Here is an 18,479-nt window from a genome sequence, read left to right as displayed (position 1 = left end):
CCAGACAGCTCTAGTGAGACTTCTAGCTGTGTAATTCTAGGCAAATTACTTAACTTCTCTGTGCCTCAATTTCTTCTCCTGAAAAAAAGAGCCTAGAGTAGTATCCACGAGCTATGGCTTGAATGAACATCAAATAATTTGAATACCATGCCTGGCACCTGGTAGACTCTCCATTATCATTCTGAGCAGGCCGCACTTGCTGACGCAGGGCTCTGTGGACCCTCCTTAAGAGGACCCCTCTCCACTGTCACCAGGAGGTGAGCAGCAGAGATGAACACTGGCTCTCTTTTCCTCCAACAGGCTTGTCCAATTCAGGCTCCAAATGCCTCATGGTAGGAAGAAACAAGATTCTATCAGAAGCATGTGTTTTGACACTGGACTTTATTCTTATTTGCCTCTAACTATCTCTTGTAAGTCTGACTTATACTACTAAACTGTAAATTCCTCAAACACAGGAATCAGATCACATATCCAATAAATATCAACAAACAACCACCACAGCCCTGAGATGCAGAAGAGTTCACTGGACACTCCCCATGTCCAATAAATTATCTAAGGCTGGGAATGAAATTCTTTTTTTTAAACATTTTTTTAATGTTTATTTTTGGAGACAGAGAGCGGCGGGAGGGGGGGGGGAGGGGAAGGGGCAGAGAAAGCAGGAAACACAGAATCTGAAGCAGGCTCCAGGCTCTGAGCTGTCAGCACAGAGCCTCATGCGGGACTCAAACTCACAAACCATGAGATCATGACCTGAGCTGAAATCAGATGCTTAACCAACTGAGCCACCGGGGGAACAGAATTCCTGATGTGAAGAGTGAAGGATTCAGCAATCTCTGTCCTAGCAGCCCTCTGGGACCTTGGGTTCCTGGCACTGTAATTAACGCTCCAGCCATTGCCAGGACATCTGCTTCTGACAGAGGGGCCAAAGGCCAGGGACGGAGGAAGCCCTTGGGGTGGAGCAGTGGTGTGCCCACCACCCTCTGAAAGTTCTGCTTTCTGTGGAAGCCAGCAGTGCGGACTTCAATGTGGGCAGGCATACTGTTGCTGCAGCTGCCCTAGTCTTCTTTGGGTTTCCTGGGCAGACGCCTACCCTTCTCCTAGCCAGGAAAGCCCTGTTCCATTCTTTCCATTCATCTAAGGGCCCCCACCCCTGGTTCAGACCTGCCTCTTCAGCTCTGAGTCTGTTCCCTTTCTCTGCTGGCACACAGCATCTACTCCTTGGATACATAAGCATTTCCTCCCTCCTGGCATCATTTATGTTTCATCTAATCTTGGTGACACTCTTAGCTACATGCTATTCTCCTTAAGCATAGGAACTGTATCTCATTTTCTTATTTTCTCTAGGACGTGGCACAGGGCATGAATGGGGACACTGCGAGTCTTCACTGACTGTCAGGAAGTGTGGCTGCCACCATGGAATATCTTTTTCGCGTGGTCTCTTGCCTTCAGGGATGAACCTTCGAGCCTTTTGGGTTGAACCCTTGAGCCTGTGCTTTCACACCTTTAGGTTCTAGACACGACACAGCAAGACTAAAGGCATATACAGCTTCCTCAGCAGCTTTGGTACGATTCAGAGTACAGTGAGTAAATCCTGCATGGAATTTCCCTCAACTACATTTTTTTCCACTTAATGTGGACATTTAGATTATGTGATATGCAACTGCACCAGTGGTTTGGAGCAGTACCAGTAAAAAGTTGGAAGTAAACTTGCCAAAGGAAAGGGAATTAGTATTTAATCAACACTTGCTGTATGCTAAGCAGTTTACATACATGATCGCACCTAATTCATACACAGCCTTTTGACGTGGGTTTCATCTCAGAACTTAATCATCACTATGTCTCTAAGGACTCATGCAGCACGTGGTACATAGTGGGCACTCAAAACACATCGGATTAAATTACATTCCCTGAAATCAAGAATGCATGGCTGACCTCAAGAGGGCACATCTGCAAATGTTTACCTCCATAGGATCAAAAATCACCACTGGGGCCGCTTTGTTGTTCATTTTTGCAGCTTTTTGGATGATATTTTCAGCCTCTATAAATCTTCTCTGGGATATCAACCACCGGGGAGATTCAGGAATAAACCTGGAATAAATTTTTAAGGGTTTATAACTTTTCAGAATAGCAAGCTTTGATAGTATTCACCACAAGTTCCCCCCAAATGATTTTTATTTTGTGAAATTGTAGTGTGCCTGTTTAAAGGAAATCAGGAAGGGGGGCGCCTCATAAGATTTCCATTGATAATAGGAATAAACAAAAGCACCTCCAAGTTTCAAAGTCTTGATCAAACCATAAGACCAATCATCATCAGTCGTACTTGAAGCCAGGACCAGACCATAAGGAGTAACATTAACTGTGGGTGCGTGTAAGCCAGGGCAGTGGGAGAAAGTCATCTCAAATGTAATAGCCAGGGTGGGTCATAAAAGAAACACAATCTAGTGTCTTTTTAGTGTCTCCATCCCTTGAAGAATTCCTGGGGCCCCAGCTGACAAAGCTCAAAAGTTTATCAGGTAAAGGGTGGCCAAGGCATCTGTGCTTTCTGGGCTCTTCTTACAGTCAGAGGAGAAGATGTACATATGGACACCCTCTGATGGGCTATCCTTGTGGCTCTCAACAGACTACCAGGCCAGTGAGTAACCAAACCAGTTTTTGGGAGACAGTCAATGTTATCTTTTTTTTTTTAACCACCTAGAAACTTTTTTTATTACACACACTTGACTTCTATTCTTTCCTAATTTTTCTATTTTTTCTATTTCTATTTATTTTTTCATACTTATATTTATTTATTTTTTCTATTCTTTTCTACTTTTTATTTCTCAAAATCTCTCAGCCATTCTTCTGCCATTCTTCTCTTGTTTTTCTCACCTATTTGTCAGTACTCAGTTATCCCAGAAAATAAATCACATGTAGCAGGTATAGGGGCCTCCTATAATTACATGTGCCCCTCCAAAGCCTCAATAGGAATTAATCTCAGAGCAAAACACAACTTATCAAATGGTCAACCCTCAGCCTCCTTCCCCAGCCTATTAGCACATCAGTTGAAAAATGAACCCAGTTTATATTTTTTGGAATCTACTCTTAGTTGGTCCTTGTAGCAACTGTGATGTTAGGTCACTGACCTTCAGTAATTGAGCTGTGCTGTCCAAGGGAACTTTCTGCAGTGTTCTATAGCTGTTTTGTTCAATATAGTAGCCAGTAACCACATGTTGTTGAGCTAGTGTAACTAGTGTGACTGAGGAAATGAATTTTTAATTTTATTTACTTTTAATTAATTTTAATTTACATAGCTGCATGTGGCTAGTGGCTACTGTGTTAGTGCAGAATTTGAGGCCTTACTTCCCAGCCACTGTATACTTCATGTATATATACATGTATGCTTTACTTCTGATTCTGAGCAATGTCTTTCCCCCACCAGGTTGTTCTTAGAAATACTCTACCTTTCCTTCCACAGGCTTTCAGGGCCATCATTGACCTCAAGTTCCTAATGTTTAGTCAGCTAGATATTGAAAAGCTTCTATTGGTTCTTCAAGTTGCATCTATTGGCTCTTTCTCACCCCCTATACACATACTCCATTCATACCTGTAGTCACTTCTTGCCAAACCTTTTTAAAAATATTTTTTTTAACATTTATTCATTTTTAATTTTTTTTTTCAACGTTTTTTAATTTATTTTTGGGACAGAGAGAGACAGAGCATGAACGGGGGAGGGGCAGAGAGAGAGGGAGACACAGAATCGGAAAGAGGCTCCAGGCTCCAAGCTGTCAGCCCAGAGCCTGACGCGGGGCTGGAACTCACGGACCGCGAGATCGTGACCTGGCTGAAGTCGGACGCTTAACCGACTGCGCCACCCAGGCGCCCCGACATTTATTCATTTTTAAGAGACAAAGAGAGACAGAGAACAAGTTGGGGAGGGCAGAGAGAGAGGGAGACACAGAACCCAAAGCAGGGTCCAGGCTCTGAGCTGTCAGCACAGAGCCTGATGTGGGGCTTGAACCCACGAACCGTGAGATCATGATCTGAGCCGAAGTCAGATGTTCAACCAACTGAGCCACCCAGGCGCCCTTTGCTAAACCTTTTAAAGGGAACTTGGGACAGGGGTGGCTGGGTGGCTCAGTTGGCGACTCTTGATTTCGGCTCAGGTCGTGATCTCACAGTATGTGAGATCAAGTCCCACGTCGGGCTCTGTGCTGACAGCACAGAACCTGCTTGAGATTCTCTCTCTCCCTCTTTCTCTGCCCCTCCCCTGGTCGTGTGTGCCCCCCCCCCCCCGTCTCTCTCTCTCTCTCTAAATAAATAAGTAAACATAAACAAACAAACAAACAAAAAAGGAACCTGGGACATAAAAATTCCCCAGACTACCTGCAGGGCTCTGCATGGGTTTACTCCCATTTCCAGGCCACCATACTCAGGGCTGCTGTGATCTCTATTTTTGGATTGCCATGGCTTTTTACTGCATGGAGAATTAAGTCTAGCTGATTATTTCAAAATTTAATGGAGTACCATATGAGGTTATACACCGTAGCCTCTCTAGGTATTGAATTCAAGTTGAACAGGGGAAGGGCATTGCTAGAGAGTCTCTATCATACATTGAGCAGACAGCAGGAAGTGCAGCAGCCCTAACCTGACCCCCCAATCACCCCAACCCCCCTAGACTGATGAGTATGGCTTCCGGAAGTCCCACCCTCAGGGACGAGGCATTCATAAGAAAGCTATTCTGTTTTTATAGGGGAATGATAAGACTGTTGTTAAACTTTCAGCATAAGCACTCAGCTTTGTAGTGCTGGCCCGGGGCTGCCCTCTGTCTAGGGCAGTCCTGTCCCAGGTACAGTGTGCCCACAGCCGGGAGCGCTCATGGTTCAGCCCATGGGCAACCAACAGAAGCAAGAACTCTCCTTAGGGCAAGAGTAATGCAGCTCCTCATGGGATGGACCTCCTCAGCTGGAAACTGAAGGGACTGACCTACCAGAGTGGTTTCTTGCTGTAGTATCTGGGCCTGAGGCAAAGATCCAAGCCCCAGAAATTAAAATCCATACTAATCTCTAATGGTCAGTCAGGGCCCTTCTATTTTTATTCTCTCTCTCTCTCTCTCTCTCTCTCTCTCTCTCTCTTATAGGAGCACATACCAATAACATATTATTATACCATATTTTAGAAGTACTGGTGTCTTATGCCAAAACAGCAACCAGGAATCAGAGATTATTAACATCATTTGTGTGAAGAGGCAGAAAATAACCTTTGAATAATCTTATCTTGTGTCTTGAGAGAATCTCTGGTCACCACCATTTCTTATAATAAATTCAGCTAGCAAGGGAATTATGGAAACAGGGACAGAAGATGTGATGAAGGTAATGTTGATGATAATGATGATGCTCACTCTCATGCCAGGAAATTGCCCTTCTCTTGTAAATCTGGGGTGCTTCCTTGGAGACAGAGCTCTGTAGTTAATGGCCTGTCCTGATTTCCCATAAGCTTTCCTGACCCTCAGACTGGGTTCCAGAAGAAACCTCCAAATCAGAATAGTAGCTAACCTTGAAAACAGTGTCTCTCAAATTCCAGAGAAGTAAGGAAAAAAAGTGCTTTCTCCTCCCAGGCACATGTATGCCAAGAATTTACACTGAAAAACATAGCAGTCTTAGAGGTGATAAAAAGACAGTAGCTTGGAGTGGTCCAACCTGAGCTATCCAGTCCAAGGAGGCCAAAATGTGCTGTCAGTCTGTATGGCTGTCTAACAATTGCAGGAAGATAAAAGACCTTCTGGCAACTTCCTAGGCTATGTCCACAGGACAGGGAAACCATAAGAGCTAGTCTAAACCATGAGTTTTTAAAACCAGTCAAAGAAACTTTCATTGTGTGTAAGCAGGTACAGATCAAGCAGTTTGGTAAAACCTGTCACTGCGGGGAGATTTGATATTGATAACCTGAAACCAAACCAAGAAGGATTAACGAGAGAGAGAGAGAGAGAGACCCACCAGTAGAAGAAATCCCCTTTCCTCTTACTTAAATATGGGGGGGGGGAGCCCATAATACAAAGAAATGGGGGAATCCCCCAAAAGAGGGTGCAACTGGAACCTTATTCCATGATTCTAATCTCTTCTCTCACCTGAAATTTCCCACTTAATCATGTTGGGTGAAACTGGGACCCAGTATCTCCAAACTTGGTTATTCCCACACCAATGTGTCAAAATTGGGTGGCAGGATTATGGAAGGAGAGAACATTTCTCTAACAACTTATTAAACGAAAGTAATTCTTTCGCCCTTCAAGACAAAGCAGATAAATAGGAGCAACCTACATGTTAATCACCTTGTGATAGAGAAGCCTGAGGAAATGACACTAGATGAATCCATAAGGAGAAAGAGATTTCCTAGAGACAGAACAGTGTGGAAAGAGCACGGTGGGACAGAGTTGGAAACAACAGAACCCCACAGTAACAACTCCACAAGCAATATCAACAACCAACATCAAGTTAGTGAGCCTGTGGGGAGGAGCCTGTGGGAGGGGGGTTTCCTGAGAACTGTGCTTTGCGGGGACCATGGAGAATCAAACCCCAGCACACAGGCCCACCCACAGCGAGGCAGACACTCTACGGGCTCCGAAACCCCAGCCTCAGCCAGCCGCGCTGAGGTCACGCAAGCCCACGCGAGGAGGATCCACACCAGGCTCTGGCTCCAGGCATGCTGGCCCGCAGCAGGGGGCTGTCTGGGACCGAGCCACACTCACCACCACAGGGGGATGCACAGCACCCCCGGCACCGTCAGCGCCAGCAGCAGCATCCGCCAGTCTCTGATGAAGTAAGCAAACAGTGGCAGCAGCATGTAGCCAACTGCAAAAAATGTGCACACTCCTAACGTAGAGAATATAATACGAACTGACTTGCCAAGAATTTCAGTTCCTGTTCAAAACAAGGGAGGAGTATTAGCATTTTAACTTACTTTAATATTTGTTGTTTTACATCAATTACCTGGCAGTTAGAGTTCGAACTGTAATTACTTGCAAAAGGGAAGAGGCACTTGTTTGCCGTGTGGCCCGGAGGAGGCATGATCAGGGTGAAGGAAAGTGGGAAGTGACCCAAGACTTGTCACCTTAGAGAAGGATGAGTTTTCATGAGATTTTAAAGGAGCCATAGATTTATCTTTTGAAGGCCATCTCATGTCACAGAAATATCATGCCCAGCCCTGAGGGGTAATATCTTCTGAGAAGGCCACATTTCCAAAATGAGTGTCCCAGGTTGAGGAGCCGACAGGGTGCTCCAGGAGACAGTTGGGGCTCTTCTGGGGGGCTCTGTGGGGTCATGATGCATGGAGCCTTTCCCAGAGTTCTGCACTATAAACAGACACGGGGTCTTGGGAAACAGTGGGAAGTTCATAGTTAACTGAGTCGCGTTAGGACACCTTTAGCCACCCTTGAGCTCTGGGAAGTGATAAATAGCTGGCTCCTGAGGTACATAGGGAAGGCTCCAGCATCCAGAGCTGAATTCCCCTCAGCCACACTGTGTCCAGAGATCAGCCCCAGGCAGAAATAGTCTATTCAGACCATGGAAAGAAAAGAAGCAGCTGATTTGCTGGCCCAGCAGGTGACAGGCAGCTCTACAGCTGGCCACACACCCAGAGAACTTCATGGAGCCTCCCCAGAGCGCCACAAAGGGCCAAGACTGCTTGGCGTTGGGCCCTAGTTTGGGACACACAGGTGGCTGTTGGCTGTTGGCTGTTGGCTCTTGCTGTGCTCAGTGCCACAGGTCTTCCAGAGACATTCCCTGCCTCTTGGAGCTCTCGGTTGATATGGGGGAGTCTGAGAAGAAGCTCCTTCTGTTGTCACAGAGTTCCAGGCCCTTTCCGGAGTCCACTCTTGGTCCTCTGCCCTTAGGCAGAGATCTGGCCAATGGCAACGGCTCTGCCTTTTATTTGAGATCTGCCCACCACTGCAGAAAAGTAACCCAGGAAACAAAACAGCATTCAAAGGACCGTTCAGGCTTGTCTTTAAAGAGATATTTTCTCAGATGTGTTGATATGCCCTGAGCCCAGGCTAAAGAATTAAGGGCTAATTCCAGAGAAGCAGTACAATTACTACTGTTGACCCTTGAGCAATGGGTTTGAATTCCATGGGTCCACATACACAAGGTTTTTGTTTTTTGTTTTGTTTTGTTTTGTTTTTGTTTTAGTAAATAAGTATGGTACTGTAAATGTATTTCTCTTCCTTATGATTTTCATAATAACATTTTCTTTTTTCTAGCTAACTTTATTATAAGAATACAGTAATAATATATTCAACATAAAAAATATGTTAATTGTGGGGCCGCTGGGTGGCTCAGTCGGTTGAGCATCCGACTTCGACTCAGGTCATGATCTCACAGTTAGTGAGTTCGAGCCCCACTTCGGGCTCTGTGCTGACAGCTCAGAGCCTGGAGCCTGATTCGGATTCTGTGTCTCCCTCTCTCTCTGCCCCTCCTCCACTCATGCTCTGTCTCTCTCTCAAAAATAAATAAACATTAAAAAAATACATATGTTAATTGACTGTGTATGTTATCAGTAAGGCTTCTGATCAATGGTAGGCTCTTAGTAGTTAAGTGTTGGCAAAGTCAAAAGTAATACATGGGATTTTGGACTGTGCGGGTGAAGGAGGGGTCAGTACCCCAATCCCCTTGTTCATGGGTCAGTTGTATTTTCCTAGTTTCCCATTCTCACCACTTGTTCCTTATCCCCAACCCATTTCTTCCTCAGCATGACTCAGAGGTTTGCCTCAGTGGTTCCCTCTTGAACAGCCATTTCTAAAAAGCAGACTGTTGGAAATGTGTGCCTCTCACATCCCAGACTGTGGGCAACAGCCCTAACCACCTGGGGCCTGTTATAGCCTCTCAACTAATTTCCAAAAATAGGGCCTGACTTCTTTGAAGATCATGAGTGTTAATTTCAGGTATTTTCTTACCTCACTAAGGACCCTCCTACCACTCCACAGGCAGACTCACCATGCCATGTTTCTAAACACTTCAGCTGTAATTATTGTGATGTAAGAATGGATAGGGGGTGCTTTATTCCTAAGCAGAGATTCAGAAGTGAAGTAGCAGAGGATTTGGTTGTGGAAAAGAGAAAGTGCACAGGACCAAGGGAGAATCTTGCAGAATTGTGAAGCAAGGGAGCTCCCCCATACTTCCACGATCCTGATAAGAAAGAGAAGCGACACAACTGGGTTCCTGGATAATCTCTGTCTCTAAGCTCGAGTGTCAGGGCAGAACAGAGTTGTTCTGACTTTGCAGAGTACCCATGGGAGACAGAGCTTTTTAAATCTACCTCTCTGCCTTTCTGTGGAGCCACATGGATGGCATGAACCTGAAGAGTTCCTTATTAGCACGGCTTCCTGCTCTGTGACTTTTAGACCATCACCCCTCTGTAAACATTATCATTGTCCTCATCATCACCATCATCTTCACACTAGCATTTATTTTGAGCCGGCACTTTGAGTCAGGTTCTAGACTAAGTGTTTACATCTATTATCTCTTTGAAGCATCACAATAATTGTGCAAAAATGAATATTACTTCTGTTTTACACATAATCAGCTGAGACTTAAACAGTTCAAGCAAATGGTCTCACTTCACACCATGTATAAAAAATCACCTGGGGGCAAAGCCTGGGCCTTCTCAACCAGTCCTTCACCTGAGACTCCTAAAGGAGATATTCATGGGAGATGGGTCAGGCCATGGTCTCCTTTCAAGAAGCGAGGATTTGTGTTTTCCCTTCCTGGGCTGGTCTTCGAACCAACTGGAGGCCAACCAGCCCTCTCAGAAGAACGCTAAGAGAGGAGCCTTGATTCCTGCAGACCTTTCACAGGCTGTAGCTGCCCCACAGGTGACAGCAGTGACTTCTGGTTCTCCTGGCTGGGAATGCCTCTCCTGGCCTTGTTTACACCCTAGGTTTTTGCTTCTAGTTGGTCTTGGTCTAGTTGGTTCTTGGAGTGTCTATTGGGAGTAAGACTCTGTCATCTAAGCCAGAAGGGCCTGTCCTGGCCAGGAGTGTTTGCCTTTTGCCTGTCACTGCCCCCTGAAGCTAAGTACTCTCTCCAAGAGGGTACTCTGTCCAAGTGGGTGACTCAGGGAGGGCCAGGCTCACTTCTGCATTGATCAAGGCCCTTCTGTGGGAGTCATCCCAGGAACCACTGAATCCATTCCACATGGAGGCAGGACATGCTCTTCCATGAATGACTAACACAGGCCTGTGGCAGACCCCAGCTCAAGAAATAAGGTGGGGCAGTTGCCAGAATCAGGAGTAGGAGGCAGGGGCCCCTGGGTTGTGAGTACAGAAACCATATGCAGAGTGGCACCTGCAGAAAGCCTGGGCTCCTTGACACTCGCTTACTACTAGAGTAATTTTGATAAGTCCTACTTCATGGAGTTCTTATTACAAGGACTGAGATACTGTGTGTAAAGTGCCTAGTAGAGCATCTGGCATATGACAGGTTCTCAGAAATAGCTAATTCTTTTATCCTTGTCAAACAATTGAAATATGCTGGATGTCAGAGGAATGATGGGAAGTATGGTGCCTTTGATCAAGAGGTCAGACAGTAGAACCTCTCTTTGCTCCCTGGAAAATACTCAGAATTCTCTCCAAATTAACCGATATTCCCCTACTCAGGGCTACTTCTCTCCCTTCTATGAACCTAAAGAGATCATTCTAGTTAAAAGTAACATTTCCTATCCCTGCATATATCCAGCATATAGCCACCCCTACCTCACCCATGTCTCATGTCCTCAGTAACAACTGCATTGACTGCCTCTGTTGACCAGATGTAAACTCCTTGAGAACAGACAAGCGTGAGTCCTTGCTCCTCCCTGGGTCCCTCCAGATCTTTCTTCACATGATGCAGTGCACAAAAGGGGTGACAACAAATTTCTGCATCTTTTTAATGTATTTATATCCCATCTCATCCCTTGAAGTCTTTGAGGTAGCTAATAACTTGAATACAATAAGAAAATGGTAACATTAAAGTAAAATACAAAGAAAGGTAAAAGTTATGCCTTGGAGAAAAGAACAAAAAATATGCAACTGATCACTTTGAAAAACACTATGGCACTTCCTTAAATGGTTAACCATAAAATTACCATATGACCTGGCAATTCCACTCCTAGGTATATACACAGGAGAACCGAAAAACACATATCCACAAAAAACTCTGTACTCATATGTTGATAGCAGCATTCTTTTTGATAACCAAAAAGTGGAAACAACCCAGATGCCCATCAACTGATGTATGGATGAACAAGATGTAGTAAATCACTCAATGGAATAATGATTCATGCTATAGCATGGACCAACCTTGAAAACATCAAGTGAAGCAAGTCAGTCACAAAGGTCACATATTGTATGATTCCACTTATCTGAAATGTTCAGAATAGATAAATCCATATGGACAGAAAGTAGATCAGTGGTTGCCAAGGGCTAGGAAAAGAGGAAAATGGGGAGTCTCTGCTAATGGGTACAGAGTTTGGGGGGAGGTGATGAAAAAGTCCTGGAGTTAGAAAGAGCTGATGGTTGTACAACTTTGTGAATATAGTAATAACCACTAAAATACATATTTTAGGGGCACCTGGGTGTCTCAGTAGGTTAAGCATCCAACTTGAGCTCAGGTCATGATCTTGTGGTTCATGAGATCGAGCCCCATGTTGTGCTCTGTGCTGACAGCTCAGAGCTTGGAGCCTGCTTCTGATTCTGTATCTCCCTCTTTCTCTACCCCTCCCCTGCTCATGCTCTGTCTCTCTCTTTTTCTCTCTCTCTCAAAAATAAAATAAACACTAAAAAGTTTTAAATACACATTTTAAAAGAGTGCATAGTATGGTATGCAAATTACACCTTAATTTAAAAACAATTTAGGGGTGCCTGAGTGGCTCAGTTAAGTGTCTGACTTCTGCTCAGGTCATGATCTTGTGGTTCGTGAGTTCGAGCCCTGCATCAGGCTCTCTGCCATCGTCAGCACAAAGCCTGCTTTGGAACCTCTGTCCCTCTCCTTCTCTGCCCCTGCCCAGCTTGTGTGGGCATGCACGCTTTCTCTTTCTCTCTCTCTCTCTCTCTCTCAAAAAAAAAAAATTTTTTTTTAAAAATATGTGGCTAAAAAAGACTGCACAATTGATATAGTGAAATTTCAATTTTGCCTGAGCTTTCTGGTAGCCAGAGCTATAAAGGAAGATGCCATCAGTTACATACTTATGAAAAGGAAAAACACATGTAAACACCAGAGGAAGCAGAGTTTTATATCGTTCGGCATGCTGGCACAAATATTGCATAGGAGGTTGAAGTTAGGAGTACTAGGAAAATACTGAATTAATGGATTGGTCAAGACAGGAAGGCCGTTAACTGTGCAAAATAAATTTGAACAGGTAGTGATGAGGGATAAAGGAGGAGCCTGTGGCATTTTACCCAGAAGGCTGTGGACGGCTTGAAGGCATAATTTCTGGGAAACAGTGGGAGACGGTGAGGTCTCCTGTAGAAAGGGTCAGTGTCATTGGTCCTGAGTGGTCATTTCCTCCTAAACTAGCATGGTTGTGGCAGTGCCCTCACTTCCAGGGGTATCCACTTCATGTTCCTTTGGCTAGCATTGTTCCTTCCCTTCCTTTTCTTGTCTTCTGAGATTCTGCCAGGTTTTACAATTTTTAAAAGGTCTACTTCTGCATCGTTTTGAGAATGGGAGTAATTCAGCTTCCTGAATTAACGTGAAGCCTCTTAAAATGAGATTATCATCACAGAGTCTTGCCAGTCCTTCCCTAGTGCCAGAGGGCAAAAGAGAAGGCCCAGACCCCAAACTTCAGTTTATTTTACTTGAAACCCGGAATTCGCTGTTTTAGCCCTGGAACACTAGAGAGCGCCGCTGTGCTGCAGGAGAAGCCAGCCTCCACCAAGTAGTGCTCGCACTCCGCGCCAACCATGCCACCCGGCCCCAGGCACTGACACGAGTCTGCTGCTCCAGGGGGCACATTGGTTTTCAGTGATGTTCTTAAATGTGCATCCAGAGAACCCAACAAAAAGAGTCTCATACGAGGATACAGAAGTCGGCAGTTTCCTGCAAGTGCAATGAAAGCGCAATAGCCAAGGAGGCTCTGGGACCCAGGTGGATGGATGGGGAGCCTGTTGCACCCAGCATGCAGCTCACTGATTGCTGGCTTGTACGTGTGGGCTCTGATTGATTGTACATGATCTTACTTTCCCCGTGGCCCTGTCACTTCTCTTACACGGGGACCAGGGAGGGGAGTAGGTTGTAGTGTCAGGGCCAGCTGGGCAGGATTTCCCTGTGGGATGCTCTTCCAGCCTCATCCACTCACACAGGGGAGGTTCCAAGGCTCCAGAAGCATCCTACGCCCCTGGAAAGGCAGGACTCAATATTGGCCGTTCAGTAGAACCTGGGGGACACCAGGTCTGGGACAAACCCCACCTGGCTCCCAATCCCAATGATAGGGTTTCTCTGGCTTCACCATGATTTTCTGCCCTTCCCTTTTAGATGGTCTTTTAGGTCCTCCTTAAAGGAGTCTGCCAATCTCAGGCAGAATCATCTGCTTTGGGGAGACCTGTTTAGTCTCTGGTATGTGTCTGGCCCAAGTATAGCCACAAATTGGGCTTTTTGGACCTAGGGAGGATCACCCCTAGGAAGATGGATTCTGGGTGATTTTGCCCATGAGAACAAATAGGCTTTATTCAAGAGCCCTGTGTCCTTGCAGCCTTCATTAGGAGGTTGCAATTTCATCCTAAATTCCTCCAATTTCTCATTTCTAGCACTACTGGCCTGAAGCTGTGTGTCCTCTACACAAAGGACCTTCTTTAAGAACACCTGGCTCTTGGGGCACCTGGGTGGGTCAGTCAGTTAAGCATCCAACTTCAGTTTAGGTCATGATCTCACGGTTCGTGAGTTCAAGCCCTGTGTCTCGGGCTCTGTGCTGACAGCTCTGAGCCTGGGGCCTGCTTTGGATTTTGTGTCTCCCTCTCCCTCTGCCCCTCCCCTGCTCACACTGTCTGTCTGTCTGTCTGTCTGTCTGTCTTAAAAAAAAAAAGAACATCTGGCTCCCCTCTTTCCCCACAAGGAAGAGGGAGGCCCCCCTCCTGCTGGGGCCTGCTGAAGAGGGTACTAACTGTCAGGACCATGTGGCTCCAGCATGCTCTTCCCTCCCCCCATCTTCAGACACCTTGGCTATGGGAGCTCTTCACAAATCATTAAAGGAGTGGAATGTGAGCAATTCCATCTTAACCTCACAGAGAGTGTACACGTCCTCAACTAAGAGAGCATAGCATCTCCAAATCCAGGGAGTCATTCAGATTCTTAAAAGCAATCAGAATCCATCTTACCAGACGCAGCAGGAAGAATTGTTAGACTTACATTAAAAGGGCATGTTAATAATTACACTGTGACAATAGGGGCAAACTGGGTCAGCAATGAATCAACAAGGATATATTGTCAGCCTAGAGATTATAGGAACTGTTGTCTATTGTTCCAGAAGGGCCCCTCATTTCCCCTCCTCTCAGCTGGTCAGAGTCAGCAGGTGGGCTCAGAGAGCATGTTGGGGTGCTTGCTCTCATGGGTGACCCTGGTCAGCCTGCTTGGAGCTCACCTCACTTCCCCTCAGGAAATGCTGGTGAGGGCCCTGGGGGCCTCCTCATGTCTTTTAGTTTGTGTGTCCCACTCAGCAGCCTGAGACTCCAGAAGCAAGGCTGTTGTTAGGAGATAGGACTACTATCAGCAAGACTTCATCCTGCACACTGCTGATATGCTCTGGAGTGAGCTCCACCAGACCTGCCCAGGGATGGCAGACTGGCACTGAACTCCTGTCTGGCACATGCCTGCCTCTTCTACCTGTGTACCGGCTACACCATCTACCCTAAGTTCTTCCACAGGCCATGCACAGCTGCCAGGAAGACTTTTGCCCTGACACAGGCAGACATCCCAAGCTTTCAAAGCTCAAGTCAAAGACATCCCCAGCACCCCAACTTTGTGCCTTTGCCAAGCCCCGTGTTGCTGAATTGTGCTCAGCTATTGTGTGGCTGGTTCCTATCAGCTCCAGCTTCTATCTACCACTACATTCCAGAGCCCAGCCTTGTGGGTGCCTGCCTTGCCTGCAACCAGATCAAAGAACCTGAGGCTTCAGCCCCCTCCCCAACACACATATGAGGCCGATCATGTCTTAGAAGCACAGCCCATGGGTTGAGGAGCCTCCTGCTGTCCTAAGAGCACTCCCTATGCTCCTCTTTGGTGGTCCCTTCTTCCTGGCCTCTCAAAAGGTTTGAAGGAGAAGGCCTGAGCATCAGAAAACATTCTTACCTAGAATGAAGGCCACTACATAGTTGGAGATCTGTCCCATGCCCACGATGACAAATAACACAGTAAACATCTCCCAGTTGATGGAGAAAATCTGTAGGAAGCTGAAGCCAGTTTGCACAGCCATGGTCGCAAAGAGGATGCTCTTCCTGCCAAACCTGTAGAATACAGCACAGCACAAAAGATGGCATGTGCAGTTCACAGCCGGGCATGTGGCAAACCCTGAGTCAGGCATCACTGCAGACTTTGTGTTTGTTTGTTTGTTTGTCTGTCTGTCTGTTTGTTTGTTTTCAGGGCTGTGTGATAGACTTTTCTCCCTGTCTCATCCTCCCACTTCTTCCTTGGTGAGGTCTTGGGCATCCATCTACCCAGGAAGTGACTTCTGAGATTCAAAACTTTCTGTAAAGGCCCCATATCTTGAAATCACAGAGCGGCTCATGCAAGGACCACATAGAATTCTGCTCTTTAGAATAAGCCACAGGAAGAAGCTGCCACCACATTTCTGGCAAATTGGTAAGTACAGGTTACAGATACATCTATCAGCAATATGGGAATTGTGTCAATCCAGAGTGAAGACTCCCTTTATGGCAGTGGTCTTCAACTTTAGCTATACTTGAAACCTCCTGGTGCCAAAAAATGCCCGCGTCAGCATCTCACCTCCTAAGATTCTTATTGTCTAGGATGCAGTTTGCGTGTCAGGATTTAAAAAAAATTCCCAGATGAGTCTAATGTGCAAACAAAATTGCAAGCCAGTTCTCTATGGGAAAAGTAGCTCTTAGCAGTAGACATGCTGAGAATTGGCTTAAGCCTTCACTTCGCTTTCTGATAGTGACCAATGAGTAGAATGGAGCACAGGCGTGGGCAAAACTGTCTCCTACCTCATTTTCAAAAATCAGATCTCAGGCTGTTGGGTTTGCTGTCCCTTTGGACTTGGTAAGTGGCGGAGTGATAGGCATTCCTCTGGGAAGCCTTCTCAACACTGCCGTTTAGCATTCCCACCTTCCTGCTCTGGTCCCCATAGAACATTCAGGGGCCAGTGAGGCACTTCTCCTGGAGCTGCGATGCTGTCTCCTCTAGATTGAGATCCAGGAGGTCCACAACCAGCCTCGGTCAGTCTGTGGCCCTGGTGCCCTGCATAGCAATGATGTGGGCACTCACTGTCTGGCCCTTACTCTGACTGATGGCTGTTTGTGGACAGATAATGTGCCATCTGAAAGTTAGGGATAGGATGGGGAGGCAGTGGTGATGCCAGCAGGGTGTGTGTGTGTGTGTGTGTGTGTGTGTGTGTGTGTGTTCTTTTTTTGAGAAGTTTGGTGATATAAAGACTGCAGTCTCCAGTGGAACCATTGCCTCCTCCTGACCTTTGGGCAAAACCCTGGAAATGCAAGGCTGGGAAAACTGAACAAAGTAAGGTTCCAATAAGGAAATGAGGGCAGGGAAGATGTGAGATATTAGGGCTCCTCCTTGCACTGACTTGTTGGTATGAGGGGCCTCTCTTTCTCTGGGTAGAAATACCCGAAATTCAGTTCAACTCCCAGACAGATAGTGAATGGACAAGGGGCTCTATCCCACCCTTTCTCCCTCCCAGCCTCCTTACCTGTCTGATAGCTGCCCGGACACGAAGGAGCCAAAGAGCACACCCAGGAAGAACAGGGAGGAGGTGAGGGGCGTCTTCCAGTCATCTTCACACACTAGACTCCACTGCCAGAGAAGACAACATGAAGCATGGACCCAGCCCTCCAGCAGGCCCAGTCCCAGCCCAGATCTGAGGGAGTAGCATGGCAGCTGGAAAAGGCTCTCCTCCCCTGTGACAGGCTGTCAACTTTGTGCTAAGGGCCTAGGTCTCACCCTGGGGGTGACTCTTGACTCTAGCATTTACTGGGGCAAGTCACTGCCCTCCCTGAGATTCACCTTCCTCTTCTCCAGGTAAGGGAGGGTAATGCCTTGGCTCTTCTTGCGTCCCATAGCAAAAAGCTAGCCGAGGCCACGGCTGTGACCGGTGACCCCTCAGTTGTGAAGCAGTATGAAGCAAGGTAGTATTTCTGCTTCAGAAGGCATCCAAGCATGGAGGGAAGGTGTTTGAAACTCCCCAGGGGCAGGGCAGAGGGCCTGGTCCCTTGGTCCAGGCATAGAAGTTTCCTCTGCCTTGTTGAAAAGTGCAAGTGGTCTATGATTATATTTTCTGAGCTGACTCCTCCAGAAAACCTTGTGTTCACTGCTCTATTCACACCATAGGCTGAGTTTGGAGCCTAAATTCAGGGCCCACTGTGTGGTGGGGGGTGGGTATCTATACCTCCCCAGCACCCCTTATCTCCCCTCTACACTCCTCCATACTCTTTCCTACCCTTCCTACCCAGCCTTTCCAGAAAGGTGGTTCCTCCAATTCCCCAGGGCCTGTGGGCTGTCACACCCCTAACAAGTACCTGCTGGTGGATCCATAACATGAGGGCTTCAGCAGGAATTTTAGCTCCCAGCTCTTCAATTTAGTCAAGTCAGCAAAATTTCAAGGGAAGTTGCAAAGATTTCAAAGTGTGCTCAGTGAGCTTTCATATATATATATATATATATATATATATGAAATATATGTGTATATGTATGTATATATATGTATATATGAAATATATATACATCCATATACACATATATACTGCAGGTACCCATAGATATTTTGGGGGCTCTGGGTCAAGGGATTGCTATGTGTGGCAAGATGATCCAGTCTACAGGAAAACCCCCTGCCTCCTACCCAATCCCCCCTCCACTTGGTGGTAGAACTGCTTCCATGACATTCATTAAGCAGTTCAGTTCTTAATCCTCACAACTTCCCTAAAATAGATTTAAAAATGAATTCACATATTTATATCACACTTCAGTCTCCAGCAGGATGCATCCAAGAGAAAAGTGTAAAACAAAAGGCTAAGGAGTCAGGGCACACAACAGAGGGGAGGAAGGGTTGCAAAATAACCAAGCCAGGATTAGACCCACAGCCAGCTGTCCTGCCCAGGGGCCTGCATGCTTGCCAGAGACGCTCTGAAATCCAGCTCTGAAGATCCCTGTGGCTCAGCTCACAGGATCCGCATAGGCAAAGTGATATACTCGTTCTGCGGAATTTAGTTTTTCTAAGTACTAAGACCTGAGAGAAGTCTCTCCTGTAGACTTCCTTCCACAAAGGGGTCACGCTGTGATGTTGAGGATAAG

At 46.3% G+C, this 18,479-nt stretch overlaps 1 protein-coding gene across 1 annotated transcript in view; it reads right to left on the bottom strand.

Moving 5' to 3' along the window:
* Nucleotides 1-18,479, bottom strand: part of SLC22A4 (solute carrier family 22 member 4) — a 40,207-nt gene that overhangs the window by 10,747 nt on the left and 10,981 nt on the right. The window contains exons 2-5 of the mRNA XM_007087816.3: nucleotides 16,882-16,985; nucleotides 15,288-15,442; nucleotides 6,722-6,893; nucleotides 1,962-2,088 (exon numbers count right to left, since the gene is read on the bottom strand). Coding sequence (XP_007087878.3) covers nucleotides 1,962-2,088; nucleotides 6,722-6,893; nucleotides 15,288-15,442; nucleotides 16,882-16,985 — 558 coding nt within the window. The remainder of the gene's footprint in view (nucleotides 1-1,961; nucleotides 2,089-6,721; nucleotides 6,894-15,287; nucleotides 15,443-16,881; nucleotides 16,986-18,479) is intronic.

This window comes from Panthera tigris, chromosome A1 (assembly GCF_018350195.1).
Source record: "Panthera tigris isolate Pti1 chromosome A1, P.tigris_Pti1_mat1.1, whole genome shotgun sequence".
Taxonomy (NCBI): Eukaryota; Metazoa; Chordata; class Mammalia; order Carnivora; family Felidae; genus Panthera; species Panthera tigris.
Note: the sequence above shows the minus strand (reverse complement) of the source record. Positions and strands in the feature narration are given on the sequence as shown.